This window comes from Chionomys nivalis, chromosome 11 (assembly GCF_950005125.1).
Source record: "Chionomys nivalis chromosome 11, mChiNiv1.1, whole genome shotgun sequence".
In the NCBI taxonomy this organism is placed as follows: domain Eukaryota; kingdom Metazoa; phylum Chordata; class Mammalia; order Rodentia; family Cricetidae; genus Chionomys; species Chionomys nivalis.
In genome coordinates, this window is record NC_080096.1 from 41,211,824 (window position 1) to 41,238,971 (window position 27,148).

The following is a 27,148-nucleotide window of genomic DNA, read 5'->3' on the forward strand; positions in this document are numbered from 1 at the left end:
GGTTGGGTGGTTTCAGCTGGCTGACTTCCCTGCACCATTAGCGCCCAGGCCTGCGGGCTGGAAGTCTTCTGGTTCACAGATGTCCTCCCCGCTCCTGCCACTTGCCCTGGGGTCCTGGAGGCTGGGGATTCCTCCCGTGACCCTAGACCTTGATGCCAACCACGTTCACGCCCTCGGGGTCCTTCAGATCGAAATCCTCACTCTGAGGACAGGGCTGGGTGTTCACGGGGTTACACTGCCATCTGACATGATCTGACATGCACATTGTCCTTCCGTGCTGGACAGATGGATGTGAAGTCCAGTCAGTGTGGTGAGCCCTGAAGCATTCCCCAGCTGCTCTCTCATTGGCCCCCTCCCCTTGGTGAGGTCAAAGTCAATGCCACTGTGTTTATTAATGAGGGAATAGGAGGGAGTGGGTAACTGGGTGCCATGGAAACACTCTCCAGTCAATAGCAGAGCCGGGATAGCTATCTGGGATTGAAACCTGGCTCTGCCTCACCTCACCTGCAGCCAAGTCCTGTCTGTCCTTCCCCTGCGGGGCCCCTTCCCCACACTTCACCTCCCACTACGGCCATTGTCACTATCCCCCGAGACCTGTGTGTCTGCTGGCCTCTGCCTCCACACTAGATCCACCACACCCAGCAGAAATCCACTCCTGAATGATGACCAGACTCTGAATCCACTTTGTCCAGACCCACACAGAGCAGGAAGAAGAGGCCAGGGAGAAATGGGCACACAGCAGTGTTGACAGCCTTGGCAGAGAGGACTCAGGGAGGCAAGGGAAGACCAGAGAGTGCAGCCTGGTAGGGGCTGCCTTACAGAGGGTCTGGAAGGATGGGAGTAAAGTCATGGGTGGGAAGAACCCTGGAGATGGGCGTACGGGGGAGGGGACAGGATTGTAGACATTTGGGGCATTTTCAGGTCCCTGCACAGTCTAACGAAGCTGACCTTCTCACGGGCTGCCACACAGCCAGTGCTCTGCTTTGGGCATCCTGGACCAGGGGGAGAAGCCTAAGGAGTTCTGGTAGGAGCATGTGGCCAGGCCGGAGTGGGGTGAGCCGTAGGAGGAGCTGAGGGGCTGCAGGGTGGCTCGCCCACCCCTTCTGGACACACGCCACACGCGTATCCATCCTGTCTCTCCCGGGAGCTCTGATCACCACCTCAGGCTGAGCACCAGACTCGCTATTATCTTGTTTACAGCTGCGACCCAGTGTCTGTGATACTTGAGGTGACAGAGGAAAGTTTTGTTCCTTTGTCTTAATTCTAATTTTAGGAGATGAGAGAAATGTGGGCATGCTTGCAGGAGGATGGGAAAAGGGGCGAGCAGGCCTCAGTTACAATTATATCTTCTCCAAATGGCCTGCAAGGGGTTTCAGGACAGGGAGGGGTGGAGTTTGTCCCAGGGTTGTGGGGAGCCTGAAGAAGATCCTGTATGTACAAACGTGTGTATGTGTGTGCAGGCCTATGTAAAAGCATTACTCTCAGCATAGGACTGTGGTCAATACCCTCTTCTGTTCCAGACCTCCCAGACGCTCTGTACTCTCAGGAAAGACAGTGCCTTGTCTTGGCCTCAAGAGGCAATAAAGGCAGGCTTCCACCCTAACCACCCCAGCTGAGCCGCGCACTGCATCCAGCATGTGGCGGCCATGACAACTGGACCTTAGGTCCTGCTTGCATCTGTAGCGCTCAGGTCGCCACCGAGGAGTCTGGAGACAGAGCTGGGTCTGGCTCATCTCTCTAGAACAGGTGCCTGCGGCATTGGCTCTACCTCACCTCGGCTGAGATTTCTCACGCGTGGTAGTGGGTGCCCTCTGCTGGTCCATTGCAGTCACTGCTCCTGGGCTTCTGGAGCTTCCTGTCTCAAAGCAAGCTTTTCCTCCCCTCCTTACTGCCTCATTGAGCCCTAAACATCCTGGTTCATGACCATCAACCCCTTTTCCTCAACAGCCTCTCCCCCTCCACCCCTCTCTCCTTGCTCTGGAATGCTTGTCTCCTAGAGAGCCTGTTTTGTAGTCTTCACTTTCCCCAGCCGTTCCCAGAGATGTAGAAGCTGCTCCTTAGAGCCACCTCCTCCAGATCACGGTCCTCTGACCCCAAACACACAACAGGTCACCATAACCAACCCCGTGCTACCCCTGCTGTGCGAAGGACTCGTTCCAACTGGCTCATTGCCATCTCTGTTTCTGAGGTCTTGTCGTCACTCACCTAGCCTCCCATTCCGTCCATTGTGCTCTCGGCCTTGTCCTACGGTACCTGTGTTTCTTCCAGCATTTTGGCTTTAAAGTGCTCACCCCTGCTCCAGTCTGACCACACACCCCTCTTCTCCTAGCTCCCCTAGCCAGCGTTCATCACAGGCATCCTCTTGACACACTGCCTCTCACCTCCTTCTACACATCACCTTCACTCAGTTAATCATGGCAGTCGCCCTTGGAGCCTCCTCTGCCCACACCCTCAGCTCCCTGACCTGGGACGCGGGCTCACCCTCTTGTCTTGGTCTTCCAAGTGTTTGGATTGTAGGTGTATGCTACCAGACACTGCCATTTATTCTAATTTAAAAAGATGCAGCTGGTCAGATGGTGGCGCACGCCTTTAATCCCAGCACACTCGGGAGGCAGAGGCAGGCGGATCTCTGTGAGTTTGAGGCCAGCCTGAAAAACAAAACAAAACAAAAACAAACCTTTCTTGGTCTCATACACGTCTACTTTCTGTCTATTTAGGGCGCTTTCTAAATTATTTTTTAAATTTAGTTGTCACATAACAGTGTGTGTGTGTGTGTGTGTGTGTGAAGTACAGTGTGATGTTTAGGTGCCATGTAGCCCCAAGCACTCTCCCTTTCCACAACTGTGTCCCCCTCAACTCTCTCACTTTTGCTTGCTTATTCTTCCTCCCCACCCCCCACGCAGAAATTTGTCTGGGGAGCCCAGAGACAAATGGTCCCAGGACCATTATAGCAGAGTAGACCAGAAGATGTCACCCAGCAACCAGGCTCTGCACCACATTCATAGCCACTCTCTCCTCCCCCGTCACCACCATTGTATGGGTTCCTGGCTCCAGACAGCTCTCTGTTTCCACCCTGGCCCACTACATCTGTCTTCTAAACAGCACCAATGCTTTGATAATGGGTCATATAAAGGACTCTCCACTCATAGCTGCCTTCACGCCTCTCCCCGAGACCCCAGAGGGTGCAGAAACTCTTAGCACACTGCACCCACCCACACCGGCCTCCTGTGCGCACCGTCATCTTGGGCCCACCTGCTCATTGGGAACACAGCTCACCACGCTGTGCCCGGAGCCCAGTCCTTCCACCTGCTTCCTCAAGGTGCTTTCTTCAGTGCCCTTTCAGGTCCTTACACTCCGCTCAATGCTCCAGCCTCACCATCATTTTGACCCAAAGTACCCGACTTCAGGTTTTGTCCACTCTCCTGTGGTGGGGGCTGTGTGTGTGTGTGTGTGTGTGTGTGTGTACGTGTGTGTAGATCAGGTGTTGATTGGAAGTCCTTGCTCCTTTCTCGAAGCCAGCACCTGGAATAGCATTCAAATGCAACGTGTGCTTGGCAGTGAAGTCAGAGGTCAAAGGGGCATGCCGGGCAGCATAGACAGGGCTCCTGCTCACACCAAATTCAGTTTCTGGGGAGGACAGACACCCTACCTGACTGATTGGCAGGCAACTATTTTTATTTGCCCTATCTGATGCAGCCCTTGTTGAACCTGGAAGGGGTTCACTGGGGCAGAAAACCGTAGCTCCTCTCACCCACCTCCTCCGCAATCCCCACCTGCTCTGCAATCCCCACCAGCTGGAGAAAGTGCCTTGACCTCTGACAGCCTCCCACGCTAGATTCAGCCTTTGCCCTCTTGGCTATGCTCTCTCTGGACCTTAGTGAGCAACTGGAAGAGGACTCAGGTTCTCATGATGGCACGGTGGCCTTCAGTTTCTTCATCTATTAAGGAAAGGCAATAGTCTCTGCCCAGCGTGCTCCATGGGGCCTGGAAGGATGATGCAGGGAGAAAGGAAACGCTCTGGACAAAGGCAAGGCGAGATGTGTCACTACTGCAAATGTGACAGACCTATAGGGCACAGGCAGCAAGACCCCTAACCCAGTTTGGGGTCTATATTTGTTTTATACACGCAGAGGCAAATATCATACATACTTATGTGCTATGGTTGGTATATCACTTGATCATCTGAGTGATTGAGGGCTTGGTTCCTAGGGTGCTATTGGGAGGGATGAAATTCTGGATGGTGAGTTCTTGTGGGAAATCCTTAGGTCATTGGGAGATCACTCTGGAAGGTCACATTGGAGGAGATGATGGGGTTCGAACCTGTCACCTCTCTTTGCTTTCCTTGGAGACATCACACACTCTTGTCATCGCCATGGCCACCTTCACGTGTGCCACCAGCCCACACTGGTGTCCTGCCCTAACGGTCCTTAAATGAGTAGATGCTTAGGAGCTGCAATTGTCCTTTAGCCGCTGGAGTTTCTTAGGAACTAGTACACTCCCGTTCTTCTCCGCCTTGCCCATCCTAGGCTATGAATGGAGGGTGCACCCCCAGATATGGAATGATCTGCAATGGGAATCAGTGGAATAGAGATGCTGTATGGGATCCTAGAAAAGTCCATAAATGAATGGAACCAGTTGAGATTCCAGAGGTGGAGGGAGAGGAGGGAGGAAGGGAGAAAGAGGGGGAGGGAGGAGAGGAAAGGGAAAGAGAAATTAAATGCATGGCAAGTGAGGCCAAAGCATTTGCTTAGGTCCTTACAGACTGAGGCAGCGTATTCTCAGACACAGAGAGAAGGGCTGTCAGTTACCAAAACCATTCTATGGTGATCAGCTGTGGCCTCTTCTGTTACTCTGTACTGTGTAAAATGACTGTGTGTGTGTGTTTCTAAATATATAAATATAACCTGCTTGGTCTGTATAATGATATTTGCATGGATACAGTTTCAGGACTGACAGCTTGGTATTGGATCTTCCACAACAATCCCTGAGTCTTAGGTATAGGAGTTGTGTTGTAGATGTATTGGTTGGGATCAGACTCCACAACTCCAATTTTGATCAGTTGTGGTTTTCTATAATGGTCTCTACTGGTTGCAAAGAGAAGTTTCCTTGATGAGGGCTGAGGACTATATTTATCTGGGGGCACAAGGACAAATATTTAGAATATAGTTAGGGATTATGCTGGTTTAGTAAAGTTGAGGTTTTCCAAGATTCTTGACTTCTAATCCTGGATAACTGCTTAGGTTCCCAGTACCAGATATGAGACCCCTGTGGCCCAGTGGGCCTTAAGCAGAGTTAGAGGGCTGTTGGTTACTATCAAGGTACCTGCGCCACTATTACATCCCTAAGGGTTTAAACGCCATGCTGGCCATTGCTATGGTAAGACTATTGACTGCTTCCCTCATTTGGAAGCTCACAAGGCACCTTCTGTTATGATGGAAGCTAGTCCCCAGGGAGGAGGCTTTCCGGTCGGATGCAGCTTGAGTGACTCCATTTTGAGTGTCCATGATGAGGCAAGGTGATTATCTTGTTTGTGCACATGAACGACCACACATGCCCAGCACAAAGCACGAGGCCTAGTTTGATGGACAGCTTTTTCCTGAAAGTAAAAGCCGTCACCTACAATCTTACCAAAGCAGATCAGTAGCACGTGGACACACGGGCAGCTTAAGATACCAGACAGAGCAAGCCCGTGAGCTTACGGAGCACACCAAACACGTTCCTGTCACCCAGGACTGTAAAAGTAGCACCCCAAGACTGAAATGTGTAGACACACCAGACTGTCTCCTCTTGTCAGGAAAATTACCACAGGAAAGGATTTCTGCCTCTGTCCCCAGGCTTCGGCTTTGCTCTCTCCTGAAGTTGGTTGGTAAAGCTTCTTCTCTGGTCCCCTACGGAGACTTTCCTTGTCTCTCTTCCTCTTCCAGTTCTCTTCCTCTGCCTCCAGTGCAGCCTCTAACCCTCATATAGCTGACTGAATCAGCACAGGCCCATCAAGTGTACCATTGCGGTGGGGGATGCTGACAGCAGGAAAGGCTGCGCATAAGTGAGGACCACAGGGGCAAGGGGAACCGGGTGGGATTTGGCTCAACTCTGCTGTGGATAGAAGCTGCGTAAAGTGTAACATGCGGCCTCAGAGTTACTATTAGCAATTAAGATTGGAGTAAAGGAATCTGTGACGGCCGGTGACCATTATCGAGATGAATCAGGATCACTCGGTGAACTGCAGGCATGGAATCCGACATAGCATGTGGATTTGTTGCCTGCTAATAAATTCTGACTTTGTAGAAAGATGCGAACGTGTCTGTCTTTGTGACTCCTGCAGTTAGAGGGGCAAAGATGGAGCTGGTATGTACTAAAGGATTTTGGCTCAGGGTGGAGCCCAGGTATTTTGGATAACAATCTAGTGGTCTTGGTGCCCTGGAATGTTCAAGGTCGCAGCTTGGGTTCCAGCCTGCAGGGATTGGAGGACCTGCAGCTGGCGAGAGAGCAGTCAAACGGTCTGTGATTTTCAGCCACACAGATGCCCCAGGGTTGCGGCAGAGGGAACTGTGGTACCCTATAGCTGGATTTAATGTAATGGTTAATACAGTCACCTAGACAGGATCCAGCTCATATAAGAACCAAGCCTCTGGAGAGGTTTATGAGAGATTTCCTAGACTGGATTAGTTGAAGGAAGATGGCTCCTGGACTGAACCAAGAAAGAACACCGGCACTCATCTCTCTCCGTGTCCTGACAGGGTGCATTGAGATCACGTGATCAGCGTCCTGACTGGGTGCATAGGGATCACGTGATCAGTGTCCTGACTGGGTGCATTGGAATCATATGATCAGCTGCTCCTGAAGCTATACTTCTGCACAATGGACTGAACTGGTAAACTGTAAGCAAAACAAACCCCATCTTTAAATTGCTTTTCTTCGGTATTTTCACAGCAAACGAGAAAGGTAACTAGCATATGGGATAGGATGCTAGTGCCGCCAGCACCTTAAAAAAAAAAAAAACAACTAAAGTATCTCCTCACCACTTCACTAATAGAAATAAAAAATTAAATGTTGAAGATTCCATTTGAAAATATTTCCATAAAAACGCAGCATCTCTGAAAAGATATTCCAGTAAGTGACAATATTAGTTTTCTACAGATGACTACAAATTTGACTGTTTCAAACAACAGAAACTCGTCACTTTGAGGTTGTAGAAGCCAGAAGTCCCCCCAGGGCGAGTGGAGCTGTGCACTCCAAAGGCTATGGGGAGAACTGGTCTCTTCCAGTTTGGGGACCCCTAGCTCTCCGGTGTCAGCGTCGCTTCCAGCCGAGCCTTCATCTTTGCCTAGCCTCTTCCCCGGGTTTCTCTGGCCTATTCCCCCCCACACCTTTTATCAAACCAGCCCCCTAAGCAGGGTCAAGGCTGGGCACATCTTTTGTGTGAACATTCTTCAACCTACAACTATGATTTCAAGAGTGGGAGAAAGAACTTCCCAGTGTACACCTGGGGGGTAGGGCCACCGGCTGGTGATTGCTGGCTGGTATTAGGAGATGGATCTGAAAAGGGGGAGGAATTGCTTGGGGGGAAATTATAGTGGGGGGGACAATTGATGAGGGATGAGAACCTAGCCAAGTGGCAGGCCCCCAGTTAGGTGTCCTCTCTACCCCATTGGAGGATGCAGTGGAGGGTACGGGATGAGACGTGACTGCTCCTCTGGTTCCATCTGTCACAGAGCCCAGGTTACACACCTTCCCCTTTCTTCATCTACCCCTCCCTACCTCCCGCGTGTGCACACACACATGCTTGGGTACACCCACACAGATGCACACACAAACACATAGGACACTGGACAGAGACTGTCATGGGCTGATGTCGAGATGCTCTGTCTATAGCTTCATCATCCACTGGGTGGGTCTGAAGGGCAAGAAGCCTGGCCTCCCAGGCATGAGAAAGGTTAGCTGGGGGACTAGCTGCAGGTAGGCTTGGTGAGGATGCTGGCCAGGGTCTGGTTCACTGCAGCAAGGCAATCTCCAGCTATCTCTGAGTTAATGTGAATGAGCTCATTTTCCTGCAGTGGTGGTTGTTTGGTGGGGGATAAAGCAACAGAACAAACGGATGACACCAGCTGACCTCACAGGCCTCCCTTTAGCGCACTCCGGTGGGTTCTCTGGTGTGAAGGACAGCTGCCTCGGACTCCAGGACCTGGATTCACGGAGCAGGGGCAGACTGCGATCTCAAAGCCGCTTGGAGTCCTGCTTCCGAGCACAGCCTGGCATCGTGCCCTCCTGTAGCACCTGCTATGATGCCAGAGCGACAGGGTTCGCTCAGCGTCTCCTGCCCAGCACGTCGTTGGTGTTCACAGGAAGCTTGCTCCATTGAGTTCTTGGCTACAGTGTGTAAAAGGCAAGACAAAACAAAATAAAAAACCCCAAACAAGCAAACAAACCAAACCAAAAAGAAATCCTGAAGCAGACACAGACTGAATCTTTGGATCACCCGGCCTGTGCTTACAATGGAGTTTTTACTGTCTGTGAGGTTTGAAATGTGGAGTCTTTGTAGAAACATCCCTGGAGGTGAGGGCAGCTGGAACCTGAAGAAAGCAGTTTTCTCCGGGTAGGCTATGGGAGCAGAAGGGTGGAGGCCAGGGAGGGGATCCAGGCCGGATGGAGTACAAAGTTTAGACAGGTGGAGAGAAGTTAGTGGGCAGTGAGGAATCTATATCTGACACGGACTAAGGTCACAGGGAGAGGAGGGCCCAGGGGAGGCTAGTTAATATTGTTGGAGAGAGAAATAAGGGGGTGGCTGGCAGACCCCGGAAACACTGAAGAGGTGGGCTCAGCATGGCTCTGACTTGGCACCAGGGCTGAAGATGAGAGGCGGGAGGAATGTGGTAGGCCCGGCATACAGTCCAATTAGGATTTGGGGTTTCCTCCTCTCTCTGAGCGTCATTTGACGCTGTATGGGGAGGGCGAGGCCGAAATCCGATCCTTTAGTACCCGGGGCCCGTTAATGTTTAATCAGAGAGGATCTTCCGATGGGGTTTGGGGTGGCGTGATCTCCCAGCCCCGAGGCATCCAGCACCCACACCCTGGAAGGCTTTCGCCCCCACGTGGACTCACGGACTGCAGTCTGAGATTGGAGGGCTGAGTTGGGGCTTGGCGCCTCAGAGACATCACAGCCCGCAGCCCCTGAGCCCGGTGCTCCGAGTCCCGCGCGTCCACCTCCTTCCCAACACCGTGTGAACCTCTCCTCTCCGCAATGGGCACCCGGTGGCCGCTGTCGCCACTGCTGCTGCTGCTGCTGCTACTGCGACCCGTGGGCGCCCGTGCCCAGGACGACGACGCAGACTACGAAGAGCTGATGCTAGCCCTCCCGTCCCAGGAGGATGACCTTGCGGATGAGGTCCCGCATGTGGCCACTGCCACCTTTCGCCGGTGCTCTAAGGTGTGGGCGAGGGATGCCAGGCAACGGTGTGGCTTTGGACTTGGGGTGGCGTTCTCCGAAGGTCTTCTCTGCGCATACAGTCTTCTGGTGGTCTCTAAGTGTAGCCCCGGGGTACGGGAGACAAGACCCAGCGCGCGGCTGCACCTTGTGGCAGTGGTAGGGTGGGATAGGAGAGGCCATGTGCTAAATGCTTAGTTTTTAAGGTGTAAGACGGAGAGGGAGCTACTGGTGCGGTCACGCAGAGAGGGCGTCCTTCGAAGTGAGGAGGCTGGGGACCAGGGGGAGGCTGAGAACTCTGGTGCCACATCTTTCTCAACTAAGTGGCAACATTCATCCTGGGTGTCTGTTGGGGGCTTTGTGGGCCTTGTACTAGGGAAAGGGTATCACAACTGAGTGACTTGGGGCACCAGTGGGTGAGTGAATGAGTGGGTGGGGTCAACTTCCTGGGCATATCTGTCCCTGACCCTGGGCCACAGGAAGCTCCTGCCTGATCAGGGTGGAGCCATTTTTTCCAAGTTAATCTTCCCAGGGTTCCACTCAGGTTTGCTGCCTGGAAATGGACTTGGACTTGGAGGCTGGAGTCACTCACCTGACTCTGGGGGTCCAGTTACTTTGTCTTGAACTTTCCTGAAAAGGGAAGTGACGGTCCCTTAGGTGACTACATAGAAGATCTCCGGATGTAACCAGGGAAGAGATCACTTGTGGGATTACAGCTGGCGGCAGTGCGACCACCTGGCCACATCTACTGGGGCAGAAGGCAGAATGGGCTTCCTAGAGCTAGCTGGCCCCAGCCAGTGTGCTGGTGGGCGGATGTCAGGTTCTTAACTCAAAACACTCCTTACAATGTTCCCTGAACCCTATACCTAGAGGAACATGGAGTCATGGGCCAGGGTAATAGAGGGCATTTTAGGGCCAGGCTTGCTTATAATCTTGGCTCTCAGGAAGCTGAAGGAGAAGGATTATAAATTCAAGGCCAGCCTGAGCTATATAGCATGATCCTGTCCCCAAAGCAACCATCACAGGAAATGCCAAGTACCCTGTTTGGAGAGGTGAGTGACCGGAAGTGAATGTGAATCCGAGGGGTTCAGGAATGTCCAAAAGGTCACTCATTCATTTATTCAGTGGATGTTTTGTAGGCAGAAAATTTAGAATGAAAATCGTTTCAGCTAGGGATTTTCATTCAATCTTTGGTGCACCCCTGGCTTCCAGGAAAGCTCTTCTTCCATTGCAGAGGGCCCCCCACCCCACCCCAACTGTGCAGCTTTTCACTGGGCAGAGGGCATTCTGCATTGTGCTTTGAGTATAACCAGGAGCTGAGCGAATGAATGAAGGTGGTGTGAAAGTGTCCTTCTGGAGAGGAAGTGGCATGGATGAAGGCACAGAGCCGGGGGAGGCAGAGGAGACATGAGGTTCACATGTCTGCAGCCCCCAGTCTGTCTTCTGAGGCGTGAGATCCCTTTATGGTTTACCTGATGGTCCATCGGACCTGGTCTGACTCAAGGTTGTTGATAATCTCCAACTTGTCCCATCACTGAATGGGGCTGTGCAGACGTTTGCTGCACGGACCCTTGAGCTGCCTCCTCATTGCCCGTGACTGCCTTTCTAAAGTGGTAATCACTAAAGAAGAATTAGCGTTTTGGTTTTATGCTGTTCGACAAACAGTCTTTTTATGCCACCAAGTCCTGAACTGAAGGGGGTTAGCAGGTTTTAAACAAGTCCTGGCCTACGTCTCCCAGTCATGGGGTACAAGGTGATCCACTTCAGCTATCCCTCTCAACAGTTCCAGAGTATATGGAGATGTAGCTTCAGATGAGGACACGATACACTTAAAACCCTAAAGTGTCCTATAGGTAAGGGAATATTCGCACATATTCCATTCTGAGGAAAAGCATTGACTCTTCGCTTGAGGGGCTGGAAATGCACCGGGGCTACAAAGGCAAGGTTAGAGATGCCCCTGGATCCTTCCATTTGAGCTAACTGGATCTCCCGGGACAATGCGAAAGCACAGCTTGTAGGGAAGCAGAGGGAGGGCTAGCAGAGATGGCTTTGTCTTCTGAAGCAGAAGAAACCAGGAGATTGGCAGTGAGGTGGAGCTGAGGGCTGCAGGCCAGGCTTGTCTACATAGTTCCCGCTTCTGCCTGAAGGGGCTATCTGTCTAGTGGCTTCTCCTTGCACTGGTAAGACAGAAGCAGTTTGCAAAGGCTGGATTACTTAGATTAAAAGGGGCCAGGCATTTAATGGGTTCATCTCTCCCTGCCCATGAGTTTGTTCAAAATAACACAAAGCATCTTTCTATTGTTTTATGTGCAGTGTACACTATGGAGGCAGCCAGGAACAGTATGTGTTTATATATTCTAGCATTCAAAGAAATCCACTTTTTTGTAACTCCCCCCCACACACACACGGTGCTTAGCATCATGTACAATAAGCATATATGGTCACCTCTTTTGCGTTTGGTTTGACCCATGATTACCCTGGTGCCCTGGAGTGGGCTCCTTGTGTGCTTGCTAGAACCATATACCTCTCATTAGATTCCCTGTTTGGATGCCACATGTTTCAATCTGCCAGGGATTAGCACCACTCAAGATTCAACAGAAACGGGAGACTCAAGGCTGTGCGAGAGCCTTTCATCAGTGTTCTGCAGAGTGCGTATTTGGATAGTTCAGAGTCCAGAGCAGGGACAGAGAAACCATGGAAAATATACACATTAATTATTACTCTCACCAGACGTGCTCCAGAGACTGAAAGTCTCATGGCCAAATGCACTAAGCAGCATTGCTAAGATCTTTCCTGAGGCATTCCTTGGGCAGGCGGAAACATTGCCGCCAGGGAACTAAATGAAGGTCTATAGGAACACACAGATAATATGGGAAGGTCTGTTCTGTGCATGCTACACCAGGTCACCGTGGGTCCACTGGAACTCTCATGTCCTCTGCTTCTCTTCCTCCCTGGGGACCAGGAGGCCTGGAGGCTGCCAGGCACCTATGTGGTGGTGCTAACAGAGAAGACAGAACGGCTGCAGATTGAACAAACCACCCATCGCCTGCAGACCCGGGCTGCCCGCCGGGGCTACGTCATCAAGGTTCTCCACATCTTCTATGACCTCTTCCCTGGCTTCCTGGTGAAGATGAGCAGTGACCTGTTGGGCCTGGTGAGCTACCCTCTTGGGCATGGGACTTCCCAGGAGGGGTGGGCTCCCGTTTCCATGTCTAGACTGACCTTAGTGAGTACCTATGAACTCTTTCTGGGTCACAACTGGTGGTTCCTGGTTCCCCGAGTAACTGCCTTCTAACCTTGACTGCGTCCCAACGCTGTGTCTACATTCATCGGAGATCAGAAAGGACCACAAGACAGCTAGCGTCAGAGCTCGGCATGACTGAAGACAGCTAGCGTCAGAGCTTGGCATGACTGAAGACAGCTAGCGTCAGAGCTCGGCATGACTGAAGACAGCTAGCGTCAGAGCTCGGCATGACTGCCTCTATCCTTGTTTGTTTTTTTCACTGCCTGTGAGAACTTCTGGGGACAAGACCTGGGACATAGGCTCTTTTTGTCGATTTGTTGTATTTTTTTTTTCCAAGACAAAGTTTCTATGCATAGCTTTGGCTGTCCTGGAGCTTGTTCTGTAGACCAGGCTGGCCTCTAACTCACAAAGATCCGCCTGCCTCTGCTTCCCGAGTGCTGAGATTAAAGGTGCATTCTACCAGCTCCCCGGCTCTTGTAAAGTGCCAAAGGTTTCAGATTCTTCTCTTCTGGGACAGGGTGGCTCTTCTCCATCACTCTTCCGAGTGCTGTACCTTTCTTTACTGAAGGAGGTGAAAGGACTGCAGGCAATGGCCCGCCCTCCCTGCTCTTCTCCGCAACATGGCACTCCAGGTTCTCAGCTGCACACCAGTCCCTCCCCCACTGGGTGCTTTCAGCCTCCTTCACACACTTAGGTACCAGGGCTCCGGGCCTTGCCCACGCCTCCAGTGTGCACAGTGCATGCATCCAATCTCCTGGCCCCAGGTCACTGCTGCCCCCCAGGTTTAAAGCGACTTAACATCTTGTGACTAAATGACTGTGGGGCATCGATGGGGCATGGACAAGGCCACAGTGCAGGGGGACATCAAGTCAGTGCCTTCTGTCTGTCTCCTGTGCACTTCAACAAGCATCTTCTGTCGTGGCAGAGGAAGGTGACACAGCCTCGAGCCTTTCCCTCCAGCTTACAGCAAAGGTGGAGACCGACCTATTGATGTCAGAGCATCAGAGTTAGCTGGTGCTGTGCGCTCAGCACAGTGGGAATACATAAGAGACCTGAAGTGCCGGGTGGCAGTCAGGTGCCTGCTGATCAGGGCATCCAGCTCTGTCCAGGAGGCCACAGAATTTGCCTGGGAAGTTGAGCCTTGGCACCTCAAAAAGTGACACGGCCAGCTCGGTTTAACTTAGAGCAGAGGTCTCTGTCTCCCAGGACTAACTGTAAGCCAGCTGTGGTGACGGTAGCCATCATTTAAGGACTAGTGGAAAACGTGGCTTTTAAAAAATACATGCATACACACACATATATATACACACACATATATACACACACACATATATATATATACACACACACATACATACACACACACACACACACAGAGATAGGTTGAGACAGTGTCATTCTTTATAGTTCAAGCTGGCGTTGAATTCATGGTTTCCCCAGCTCTGCCTCTGGAGTTCCCTAGGCAGAGAGGAATGAGGACACTTAACCTGTGGTCTGTCTGGCTTCTGGGCCCCAGGAGGGAGACTTTGGGAGAATGTGGGTACATGCTGGTTAGAGACACGGACAGTAGCCTCAGGTCGGGGATGATGTGGGCTGCAGTTAGCTGGGGGGCTTTTGAAGCTAAGTGATATGGCTCTCTGGCTTCCATAGGCCTTGCAGCTGCCCCACGTGGAGTACATTGAGGAAGACTCCTACGTCTTTGCCCAGAGCATCCCTTGGAACCTGGATCGGATTATGCCAGCAGGGCACCAGACAGAGGAATACAGCTCCTCCAGTAAGGTCCCCAGTAAGCCTCCCGCCTTCATTTGCTTTGCTCTGACCCCCTACCCCACTTGCTAGGACTCCAGAGTCTGCACTGACCTCTTCTGTCCTTTCTGCATTGCTCCATGCAGAGTGCTAGGGTCTTCCCTTAAATGACTCTCCCTCCATCTTCTCGTTCCCGTCGGCTTCATCCCCCCCACCCCCCATCTGCACAGGCCCCTCACGCTTCACTTCTCTCAGGGAAGAGGCTAAGCCTGACTGACTTGCTGTCTGTGGGATACCCAGCCCTATAGCCTGGGACAGACCTCTCAGTAGGACAGACACAGCCCACTGCAGCTGCTTCCATCTGGATATCTAGTCTCCCAGTTCACCCTGGCCCCTCCCTCCAGTACCATCCGACGGCTGGAGACTCTCTGCATCAGTCACTCGGTCTTCTCCTCCTAGTGTGTTTCGTTTTCAGAGATAGAGGAAGGTGACCGGGGTCTGGTAGGATTGTGAGTGATGCGGAGTCAGAAAAGCTGGCGGGTACCTGCTTTGGGAAAGGAGCAGGTTCTGCGGAGTGTGAAGTGTCTGTCCCCTGTGGAGTTTCTAGTATGTAAGGAAGGTTAGTCTATTGCGTAAATAGATGGAGTATGGATTATGTGAGATCGGTGAAGCCTTGTAGCTAGCTGGGAGTGTCTGAGCTTAGGCTGCATCCAGCCAGCCAGAGTGCCCCCTGGGTGGCCACAGAGCTCTCCTCTAGGACACCTTGCCCTGCTCCATTACCATACCTACTATGACTGAAGTTGGCCTGAGGCCTGCTAGGGAGGTACTCTAGGACTTAACTGTATCCCCAGCTCCAGGATGAGAATTTTTTTAAAGATACCTTCATCTTTATTTCCGGTGTGTAAGTGTATTTTCTAAACGTATGTCTATGCACCATGTGCACACAGTCTCCGCAGAGGCTAGAAGCGGGCATTGGGTCTTCTGGAGTTGGGGTTACAGATGGTCGTTGGCCTCTATGTGGGTGCTGGGAAGAGAATCTAGTTCCTGTCCAAGAGTAACAAGTGCTCTCAGTCATTGAACCGTCTCTCTAGTTCCCCAGGATGAGAACTTTTGAGAGTGGCTGTCACCTTGGGCTACTCCTTCCCTCCCCATCCTCCTAGCTCTCTCTCCTTCCATAGGAAACAGGTATGTGCTATCCTCCACAGCCTCCCCACACCAAGCCTGCACAAGCATCCCCCCGCCCCACCCCTTGTCTCACGCAGTGCTTACCTCCTGCCTTGTGCCTGCTTCTCGGAGACTCTCGCCCTCTCGGGGATGGAAGGTGCAGGTGCCAGGTTCACAGTGAGCATCCTGTGCTGAGTTCCCATCTGCCCTGATTGGAGGAAGAGCAAGCCTTGGGCTGGTGAATGTGTGGACTTGAGAGCCTCAGTTTCCTCTCTGGGAATGTGCCAATCAGGATGTCAGGCAGCCCTGTTGCTATCTTTTCAGCCCCTGTCTCAGCGAGCTGCAAGAGGCTTATGCTTGGGAGACTGGTTTATTTTATACTATGATATCATGCTTTAAATGTTCCTATTGTTGTCTCACATGGACTGGATCGCTTAGTTCACCCCTGAATCTGTCGATTGCCAGCTACAGGCTTTGGGCAACTCCCTCCCTGCTCTCTCTGTGCCTCACTCCTTGCGGGGAAATAGATTCAGTAGCATGTAGCTTGCAAAGAGCATGGGGACACTCTGTGAGCTGTCTGATATGTAGGGTGGCAGACAGCTCAGGACATAGCAACAACCTTAACCCTACAACTATTCTCTCCCCTTCCGCGAATGCTGCCATGGGAAGATGGAAGTGGCCAGGTAGAGGTGTATCTCTTAGATACCAGCATCCAGAGTGACCATCGGGAAATTGAGGGCAGGGTCACCATCACTGACTTCAACAGTGTGCCTGAGGAGGATGGGACACGCTTCCACAGACAGGTGAGCGTCTCAGATTCCCACTTTGTCTCCGAGGTTGGGCAGAGGTGAACAGAGGCTACACACACACACACACACATACACACATACACACACACACACCCCGCCCCGAGCATCCTGTCAGCTCTGCCTGACTTTCCCTGCCATCTATGGGGTGGGATGTCAGTCTATTGAGACATCTGCTGGTATAACATGGGGTGAGGGGAGTCCTCTCACATAATCCCTGTGTCGATTGAGCAGGCCAGCAAGTGTGACGGCCATGGCACCCACCTGGCAGGTGTGGTCAGCGGCCGGGATGCCGGTGTGGCCAAGGGCACCAGCCTGCGCAGTCTGCGTGTGCTCAACTGTCAAGGGAAGGGCACGGTCAGCAGCACCCTCATAGGTGAGTGAGTGGCTCTCTGGGTTCTGTCCTCGGTAAGAGGATAGCCAAAGCTGAGCAGGAACCAAGGTCTCATAGTCAGGCCGTCTGTGCTACAGTTTAGGGTGATAGAGTCGGCATGGTCCCAGAGATGAAGAATGCAGGGGGGAAATGGAGGTGTGGGAGGGGCAGGGCTCGTTCCAGGTGGGTCTCTGGGTGAGTGCTCTTCCACTGTTCTCCACTCTTCCCCATCAGGGCTTTACAGTGCCTTTTTTTTTTTTTTTTATGATGCGGCATTAGACTTGCAAAGCCCTGGTGATAGAAGATGGTAGAAGTCGTCTTTCCCCATCCCCTTGCTTGCCACCAAAGCCAGGGTACTTACTCGGCAGGGGAACTGCAGCAGATCTCTCCAGACTTCTGCAGGCCACTCCACTAGTCCACTCCAGCAGATGTAGGTAGAGGAAAGGGAAGGAGGGAGCACTTGGCTTATTGCCTCTCACTGTGCTGGGCATGTGAGTACATGGCTTGGCATATAATCCTGAACCTGGCATGAGATGCTTGTTAAATGGCCAGTAATCACAGCCAGGGAGAGTGATTTGGCTAGGGCCCATAATTGAAGCCTGCCAGCCTCTGGGGAAGGAGAGGCTAACTAATGATTTGACTACAACCAACCTAGTCAGATGCTGGTCCTTAGCCGGCCCAGGCAGCTTGGCCTATGAACCCTGCCTGGGCTTTCAGTTGTCTATCTATCTATCTATCTATCTATCTATCTATCTATCTATCTATTATCTATCTATCATCTATCTATCTATCTAGCCATCCATATCATCATCTATCTATCTATCTATCTATCTATCTATCTATCTATCTATCTATCTATACATCCATCCTTCCATCCATCAATTCATTTATATATTTTTTAAGATTTATTTATTTATTTATTATATATACAGTGCTCTTCCTGCATGTGTACCTGCAGGCCAGAAGAGGGCACCAGACCTCATTACAGATGGTTATGAGCCACCATGTGGTTGCTGGGAATTGAACTCAGGACCTCTGGAAGAACAGTCAGTGCTTTTAACTGCTGAGCCATCTCTCCAGCCCCCATTTATCTATTTTTATGAGCATGAATGTTTTGCCTGCATGTGTGTATGTGTACCAGGTACATATCTGGTGCCCATAGAGGTCACAAGAGGGGTCAAATCTTCTGGAACTGGAACTATAGTTGGTTGTGAGCTACCACGTAGATGCTGGGAACTAAACCCTGGTCCTCTTTAAGAGCATCAAGTGATCTTTCCCACCCCATGCGTGGGACTTAGCACACAGTCATTGACACACATTTAAATCAATAGCCTCTGTCCCATCAGTGACCTCTTGGGCCTGTCCCACCCCCTTATTGACTAATCCCAGTCCGGCTTGCCACCCTGAAGGCCACTGTGTAGAACAAGACTGTTCATTCCCCGGAAGTCCTTACTCAGGCTGGGCTAAGCCTCTGGAGGGCTTCTTATGGGAGAATGCTTCTTGCTTCTAGGCCCCCACCAGTGTATAGAAAGCTCCTAGTGAATTCATTACAGGGCAGAGTGGGCTTAGCATGAGGGAGTTATTGCATCCACTCTGGCTGCATGATTCTCTGCATGAAGCTGAGGTGTGGCCCAGATGAAAGGTGGATTTTCCCACCCCAAAGATCTGGATTTGAAGTGGATTTTCCCACCTCAAATTAAGCAAAACTCCCTCACAGCTGTGCCCTCCATTTTGGGGTTTTAGTTAATACAAGATGCAGTCAAGTTGACAACCAAGAATAACCATCACTTCCTGCAACCAAAGTGTGTGGTGTTTCCAGCAATAATGTCTCACCATCTCGTTCTGGGGAACACTTGGCTCCTTTAGTTTTGAGTCTAAACTCGAGTCTAGAGGGTAGAATTCTTCCTTTAGGGAACCAGTCTTTTTCTCTCCCGGCATTTAATAGATTGGGTGAGGCCCACCAAAAATGGAAGTCATCCACTTTACTCAATGAAAGTGAATAAATGATTTCAATGTCAGTCCTATGTAAAACTACTTTCGAGGCAGCAGTCAGGTTTGGTTAAGCATCAGGGCACCGGACTATCACAAAGTGATCCATCGCACCGTGCCTCTGAGGGAAGGAACAGGAAGAGGAAAGCACACCTTTCCGGAAGGAGACCTGGGCTTTCTTTTTTTGCAGGCCTGGAGTTTATTTGGAAAAGCAAGCTAACCCAGCCTTCAGGGCCATTGGTGGTGCTGCTGCCCCTGGCGGGTGGGTATAGCCGGATCCTCAACACCGCTTGCCAGCACCTGGCAAGGACTGGAGCCGTGCTGGTTGCTGCAGCTGGCAACTTCCGGGATGATGCCTGCCTCTACTCCCCAGCTTCCGCCCCAGAGGTAGGTGCAGTGCTGTCCCCCAGAACCGAGGGAAGGTGGCAGATGCCCCCTGCTGTTGGCTGAGCTCCTAGGGCTGAAAGTGGTTAGAGTTCCCAAGTGGGACCTTAGTGGGACTCGTGCCTTCTCCATCCCAACCAACTGTCCTGTCCAGTCCCTTAACCTCCCTCCTCATGTCCAGCTCTCCGCCCATAACTGACCCTGGTGAGACTGGAGGCTACGGCCAGCCCCAAAGCCCGCATGTAATGACCATCAGCATATCCATGTCTGGGACTGTGGCAGGTGCATCCTGGGAGGGGCCTCCCTGGAGGAGCTGACAGTCCAGTGGGTCCATCTTCATCTGGGGGACACCTGCAGGGCAGTGGTCTGTTAATGCTGGCAGTGTAGGAGTGGGAGGTACCTGTCTCAGTTCAAGCCTTGTTATAACCCAGGCTGCCCTCCCTGACCACCAGGGATTACCAGACTGCTGGATTTAACATTGCCAAGGCCCTGCATGTCTCTTCCTCCTGGCCTGTCTTAGGCTTCTACACAGTACCATGCCTGCCTGACCGAAGAACCGTTCCTCCTCAGTCTCTTCATTACAACATGGGCTCCACAGGGAATCAGGAATGTGGTCTGGCACATGGTGGGAATCTCTGGCCAAGGTGAAATGCCAGTGTTCCTCCCCGAGGAGCTGCCTTTCTCACGGGGGATGGCATTTCACGGGCACACAAGGGGACGATTGAGTTGGCTAGTCCAGAGGCAAGATCTTCCTATCCCCAATGTGGCCCTCATCTTTCTCTGCCACCTACCTCCTCACCTTGCCAGGTCATCACAGTTGGGGCCACCAATGTCCAGGACCAGCCAGTCACCCTGGGGACTCTGGGGACCAACTTTGGACGCTGCGTTGACCTCTTTGCTCCCGGGAAGGACATCATTGGTGCTTCCAGTGACTGCAGCACATGCTTCACGTCACAGAGTGGGACGTCACAGGCTGCCGCTCACGTGGCTGGTGAGTCGCCACCCCGCCATCCTGCAGCCATGGACCTTTGGCAGGCAGCAGGATCCGAACCCTGACCCTTTGGGATGGTCTGAGCCCAAGGTGCCTGTGGTGAGCAGCTCTCTGTCAGTGTGTCTGATGAGGAGGTGTTTATTTTGGATTGTGACTTCAGAAGGTTCACCCCATGGCCGCTTGGCACTTTTATTTTAGGGCACACCATGGTGGGGAGTGTGCGGCAGAGCAAGACTGCTCTCCTCATGTGGTTGGAAAGCAGAGAGGGCTTTTGACTATGAAACACCCCAATGACCTATTTCTATTAGGACACATCTTCTCCTCCGATGACCAAGCCTTCAACATTTATGTTTTTTGTTTTTTTTTGGGGGGGGGGGCGAGGGATATTTAAGTATCAAAATATCACAATGTCCTGAAGAACACTGGGTATACCAGGTTGAACAAACCAATGGAAGAGAAAGCAGTCAGGGCTGTCGGAGCCCCCACGGAGGCACCTATACAACCTGGATGTCAAGGAGGCCTCCCTGGAGGAGGGAAGTTTGATATAGGGTTTGATGGACGGCTTCCCCTAGCAACCGCCTGCAGTTGTCGAGGCCCGTAGGCAGGAGAGGATGTCTTCTCACCAAGTGAGGGATTGTAGGCATTTGTTTACATTCCCAGATGAGTAGGTTTTATATGTGTGTGCATGTGTACATGAAACATGTGTGTGTGTGTGTGTGTGTGTGTGCAAGTGTTTGTTCCTTCGTGTGCACCTGGACAGGAGTCCTATGGCTGGGAACGAGGGTCAGGCCACCTTCTCTCATTCTGCACCCCCAGGCATCGTAGCCAGGATGCTGACCCTGGAGCCGGAGCTCACCTTGGCTGAGCTGCGTCAGAGGTTGATCCACTTCTCCACCAAAGATGTCATCAACATGGCCTGGTTCCCTGAGGACCAGCGGGTGCTGACCCCCAACCTGGTGGCCACATTGCCCCCCAGCACTCATGGGACAGGTGAGCAGGGTGGCAGGGAGAGCACACTGTCCCCTTCCTGGTCCTCACAAGAGGGTTTTCTTTCCTTAGCAAGAGTTTAACAGCAGAAACTTTGAAAGGGCTTGATGACATTTTCATGATGGTATTCCCATGGGAAAACAGTGAGCTTGAAGGCCCTTCTTTCCTGCCATCAGCATCCCAAGACCCTGCTCACCTAGGATTTGTTGCAGGCGGGCAGCTGCTCTGCAGGACGGTGTGGTCAGCACACTCGGGGCCCACACGGACGGCAACTGCTGCAACCCACTGTGCCCCAGAAGAGGAGCTACTGAGCTGTTCCAGCTTCTCCAGGAGCGGGAGGCGACGGGGTGATCAGATAGAGGTACCTTGGCTCTGTGCATGTGTCTGTCTATCCCCCACCAGTCCCGGTCCTCAGCAGCTGCAGCTGGTTGGTCCCTGAGTCTTCTAGTTCCCATCTTCAGGCTTAAAGGCGTGGTCAGAGATTCACATCCAGGGTGAGCAGTACCCACTGGGCATGCAGTCAGGGCCTTGTGGGGATGTTACATTTTAAGAGCTGCTTCACTGTGCTGGTCTGTGGAGCTGGGGTGAGGGGTATGCAGATGCCTGGTCCTAGGGACAGCTCCTGTGACAACTTCCTAGCTGGGGCTGGAGCTGGTATGTCAGCCGCCTGATGTCTCCACTTGGAAGCAGAGTCTCGGTGTCTGGAAATTTTATGATGGAGCTACCTGGAGATGGAACAGTCTGGGGCCTGGCAAGCTCCTTGTCTCTATAGCCATGGGGATAAGGATAATGCTGAGGGTTCCCAGGGTCCCAACTAGGTGTCCCTGTACCTTTGTCCCAGTCCTGTATTCTTTCTTACTGGTTCTTGTTTTTCTGTGGCCCTCAGACCACAGGGGGCCAGCAGGTCTGCAAGGCCCTCAATGCATTTGGGGGTGAGGGTGTCTACGCTGTCGCTAGGTGCTGCCTGCTTCCCCGTGCCAACTGTAGCATCCACACTACCCCTGCTGCCAGAGCTAGCCTGGAGACCCATGCCCACTGCCACCGGAAGGACCATGTGCTCACAGGTAGGAGTCCAGTGCAAGCTGGAAGAAAGAGGCTGTGTTTTTAAGTGCTTGACTCCAGAGCCTGGTCCTTAGAGCCCGAGACCCAGGGCCCATCTTAATTAAGCTTTGCTTCCATGTAGTGCAATCCTCTTCCTCCTCGGTTTCCTTCTGCAAGAGAGGGGTGGAGGCAGTGACTCCTCAGGGGTGATTATGGCTGGGTAAGATGGCGCATAGGCTGAGGGGGCCTAATGTCACCCAAGGGAAGGCTCTAAGGCCTGTCTCCAAGGGGGCAACTTCACTTTGAATTCTGGCACTCGGCAGTGGGATCAAGCCCTTTATCAACCCTGTGCTCTGTTTCTTCACCACGAAGTGCAAGGATGTATGCCAAGCCTGTTAGCCTGGTGCTGGGACAAGGTACATTAGCTGTCCTTGTCATCTCACTGCCCTGCCTCTGGGCGAGGGAGCCAGAAACATCCCCAGGCAGTAGTAGAAATCACAGGTGAAGACGTTGAGTGCCATTAGGGGTTGGTGGCTCTCAGGTCAGGAGGCTGAGCAATCCCGTGTGGATAGAGAGTGTAGAGCACATGTCTGGACCACATGTGTGGAGCACATGAAGGGGTCCCTGGGAATTGCTTGCTCAGGAACAGATTCCCGTGGACTACAGGCTGGGGAAGCCACTGAAGGTCCCAGAGTGAAGGGTGGGGTGGGCTGAGCTTTGGCATAGAATGGATGTGCAGGGGGCAGATGAGCCCAGTGGGTGACTGCAGACTGGACTAGGCAAGGCTCCCTAGCCATGTTGGTCGCACTTGTACTGGGCTCTCTTGGATTTGGGAGTGTCAACAGCTAAGCCCCTGGGCAGGTCTGGAGCAGTGACCTTTGACCTTCTCTATCTGCAGCCTAGCAGAACTGCACTCCCCAGTGAAGGAAGCTGCCCCTCCAGGAGGAGCGGCTCTACTGAGGTCCTGTAGCCAGGATACAGGGCCCTCCAGTCCCGGACTCTGTAATATGAAGTCTTTGCCATGCATAGTTAGTTCTATGTGGGGACTTCACACATACTGCCTAGACTCTTCTGCTTGCAATGTTACAAAAGGGAAACTGAGGCTTGGTATAGCTGAGTGTGACCTCTATGATTTTGTAGCTGGTGGTGTCCCTTACTTCCAAGACTAGAGGGGGTCTGTAGGTGTCCCAGGCAGATCTGGATTCATGCCTTAACTTTTGGTGGTAAGCTGGGGAAGGAACTCAGAGGCTCTGAGCACCTCAGGCTGAGGAGCCCTGTCCTGTCCCCCAGCCCTCTTCTCTGGGTGGGAAGACCATGCTTTTCTTAAGAAAGCAAGGCTCCAAGACGTTGAATGGCTCTGCCAAGGCCACCCAGATGGTCAGTGGCAGAAGTGACAATCCAGGAATCCTGCCGCTCAAGCCAGCAACGTCTCTTCTACTCTACGCTGAAGTAGCATTTGGTTGGGGGCAGAAAGACAGGAGGTTCACAAAATCCCAGTGTCTGAGCTGGATGCCCTCTGTTCTAGGCTGCAGCTTCCACTGGGAGGTGGAAGACACCGGCGTCCTGCGGCAGGCTGTGCTGAGGTCCAGACATCGGCCTGGCCAGTGTGTTGGCCACCAGGAGGCCAGCGTCCACGCTTCCTGTTGCCATGCCCCAGGCCTGGAGTGCAAAATCAAGGAGCATGGGATCTCAGGTCCTGCAGAACAGGTGAAGGGGTTGGCGGTGACTGGGTACCTGGGTCTCGTGGGGTGGCTGCCACCTGTCCTGTGTTGCTGGTACCCCGTGCTATTGTGTGTCAGGGTAGGTGGCGGGTGAGCCAGGCAGTTTTTACTGTGGTACGGACAGTATGTGTGTGTTTGTGCATGGCAGGCAGGGCTAGTCTGCTCTTGTCCAGATAAGCAAGGCTCGTTACTCACCCTGCTCCTCTTTGAAAGCATGCATGACCATGGGAAGTGGGAAAGAAACACAGTGCCTGAGCGTTTTCTGACCCAGCCATTATTAAGGCTGCTGGGAGGCAGCTGGGGCAGGGATTCTGCAGAGTCTGGACACAGAACCATGCAGATGTGACTCAGGGACAGCTAAGTGAAGGTTGAGGGAGGGAAGAGCCCTGGAAAGAGGCCCTGAGGCCTGACAGCTGGCCTTTTGAAGCCTGAGACAGGAGGCTCTGGGGAGCGGGGCGGAGTGGGGCTGGAAGATGCGCTGAGGGGAATCTCAGTTCTCACTTTATCTAGCAGTGAGCATAGGTGCCCTGTGGCTGGCTTCCTACTGGTCCTAGACTAGGTAGAGGTTCCAGCTAAGCCCACCAGGAGTGTCCATTCTGGTGGGTGAGGACAGTAAACAAAGTTACAGAGTATCAGGAGGATAAGATGGAGTAGGATGGAGCAGGAGGAGTGGTGGGGTTGAGGCACCCATGGGATGGGATGGAGCCTTCATCAGGAACAATGTTTCTGGCAGAGGAAACAGCCAAGGCCAAGAAGGATGATAGCAGTGTCTTGAGTAACAGGATCATCCAGGCCAGTAGGGCAGAGTGGTACTCAGAGGTGTGGAAGAAGGATGAAGGGGAGGGGCTAAAGCACCAGTCAGGCCTTAGGGATTGCTGCGTGATGCAGCCATGTAAGGCTGAGTGTGCTCTGACCTGGGGGCTGACCAGGCACAGTCGCTGCACTGGGAAGAGGTGGCAGGGAACATGCAGTGGTCCAGCCTAGGAGATGAGAGCCTAGGCTGGGGGAGATCGGGGAGACTGCAAGTCTGGAGATGGGTGTGGGTGAGGAGGAAGAATGGGTTTGATGTTTCTGTTGAGTCTCTCAACAGTTGGTGTTAGCATTAAATGGGATGGAAGGCTGCAGAGGTGCTGACTTTGAGGACGTGAAGGAGGCCAAGTTAGCTGTCTGTCCTGGAAGGAGTGTGTGTTGGTTTCTGTTGGGTGTAGCCCTATCTGGGTCTGAGAGGCTATGGAGTTTTGACAGCCCCCAAGTCCCAGACACAAGCTTTCTTCCTTTGGACTCTGGCAGGTCACCGTGGCCTGTGAGGCAGGCTGGACCCTGACTGGATGTAATGTTCTCCCTGGGGCATCCATCACTCTGGGGGCCTATGCCGTGGACAACACGTGTGTGGCAAAAATTCGTGACACTGATCCAGCAGGCAGGACCAGCGAGGAAGCCACAGTAGCTGCTGCCATCTGCTGCCGGAGTTGGGCTCACCAGTGACAGTCTCAGGCAGGGATGGTGCCTCCTGCTGGGTGCAGATATACCTGCCTGCTCTCTTGTAGCTGGCCACGGTGGAGAGAATCTACCTGGGAGAACTTGGTGTCTCACCCTGGATACCCCTTCCTGGTGTACGTGCAGGGAAGCCCCTCCCTCATCGTAGGGCCTGTGCTTGGCACTCTGCCATCAGAGGTTGTGGTTGGCTCCGGCCAGCTGCTCCAGTTACCAGAGCCTGTAGGCACTTGCTGCAAAGGTTGCATTCAATCCTCAGGCCTCCAGAGTATATTTGTCCTGTGGGAAGGTAATGAGGGAGACCCTTGGAGGTTCAGGGACCAAGTGCCGGACTGGGGAATTGAGTGTGAAAGTTGCTGAGACCCCTTAAAGCCTGCTCACATTGGAGATACTATTTTGGGATCCCTGATTAAATTCGGATCAGTTCTGCACACATCTAGGGGCGATGATGAAATCTAGCCAGTAGTGGATCCAGCTGTGAGGCCATGGACATCTTCCAGATGTCATCATCTGCTGTACCCCAGGCTTTGGCCCTGCTTAGGCTAACTTTAGGCTGTAAGCTCCCAGCTGACTTTGCACTTGAGAGCCACACGGTGCTTACCCCACCTCACCCCATCCCCACTACTACCCTGCACAGTAAAGACTGGCAGTCTTGCTTTGTGAAGGAAGAAGAAGACAGGACCAGGGAGGGGAGTGCCTGGTGATGTCACACAGCCAGTGGTGTCAGGACATAAATCCAGAGTGGCTGGCCCTGAAGCTATGCCTCTTGGGAGTACCAGGCTGGGCACCCTATTTCTGAAACAAATGAGACAAGAGGACAGTCTGTGCTTCAGCAGTTTGTCCTTGGACTGCTCCATAGGGCACAGGCCCTTCCCATGGCTGCCACAGCCCCACTCACTGGACTGTGAGGAGAATGACTATGCCAAGGCCACACAAGATGACAAGACCACCTCTATCCTCTCAGCTTCTTCTGCCTTTTTATAGTAAGCTTTCCCTACTCGTATTGCTTTTGTAACTTGATATTTATTCCGGGTTTTGTAGAGTTTTTATTATGTGGTGAGTTTTCAGAATAAAAGCAGCTGATGTGACTACCTGCACCCGACTGTCTAAGAGACTGCCTGCTTACCAAGCACAACCATCTGCTGGGTGCTGGGGTGCACAGGCCTGTAATGGAAACGCTCTCCTTGTGACCATTCTAGGAACGCAGTAACTGTCTTCCTGTAGCCTCCTGACTCCTCAGAGTCCTGGTACTTTGTTTTGGAGAACCTGGTTCCCTTGGGCATTCTAGATTCTTGTGGCTCCTGCCCACCAGCACGCCCAGTTCCCAACACCTCATCCATCTCTACCCAGTGAGGGTACAGGACGCAGCAGAGTATATGGACTCATTCGCTCCCAAGTCTGTGGGTGTTTCTCAGGCAGACCATGGTTGCTCCTGATCTGAAGTGAAGCATGCTCTCAGAGCTCTTCCTAGTGTGTAATGTGCAAATATCACCCTCATCCAGTGATATCTCTTGATATCACTGTCTTAAGCAAAGTCTACGTCTAAACAGTCTATATAGCAAAGAGATCTGCCAAAAATCTCCCAATTGTTTTCTGAACTTTAATGTCATGTGTGGAAAGTTGCTAGTTGACGGATGCTAATGGCTCAAATGTCAGAATGGTGTTTTGGCACCAGAGCCACTGGTACTTGTGCTTTCAGCCCAGCTGAGATCTCTGCTGTCCCCTACATGGCAAAGGACCATATGCTGGTTGGTCAGAGAGCCACACGTGGACAGCTGGTTGGCAGG

At 52.4% G+C, this 27,148-nt stretch overlaps 1 protein-coding gene across 1 annotated transcript; it reads left to right on the forward strand.

Annotated features, from left to right (window-relative positions):
• The first annotated feature begins 9,273 nt into the window (after nucleotides 1-9,273).
• Nucleotides 9,274-25,352, forward strand: Pcsk9 (proprotein convertase subtilisin/kexin type 9). The gene is made up of 12 exons (XM_057785448.1): nucleotides 9,274-9,424; nucleotides 12,384-12,575; nucleotides 14,316-14,439; nucleotides 16,245-16,378; nucleotides 16,616-16,757; nucleotides 18,934-19,130; nucleotides 19,935-20,118; nucleotides 20,935-21,108; nucleotides 21,318-21,466; nucleotides 21,992-22,169; nucleotides 23,672-23,853; nucleotides 25,158-25,352. Exons 1-12 carry the CDS (start codon nucleotides 9,341-9,343, stop codon nucleotides 25,350-25,352), a joined length of 1,935 nt encoding a protein of 644 aa, XP_057641431.1. The 5' UTR covers nucleotides 9,274-9,340.
• The last annotated feature ends 1,796 nt before the right edge of the window (nucleotides 25,353-27,148 follow it).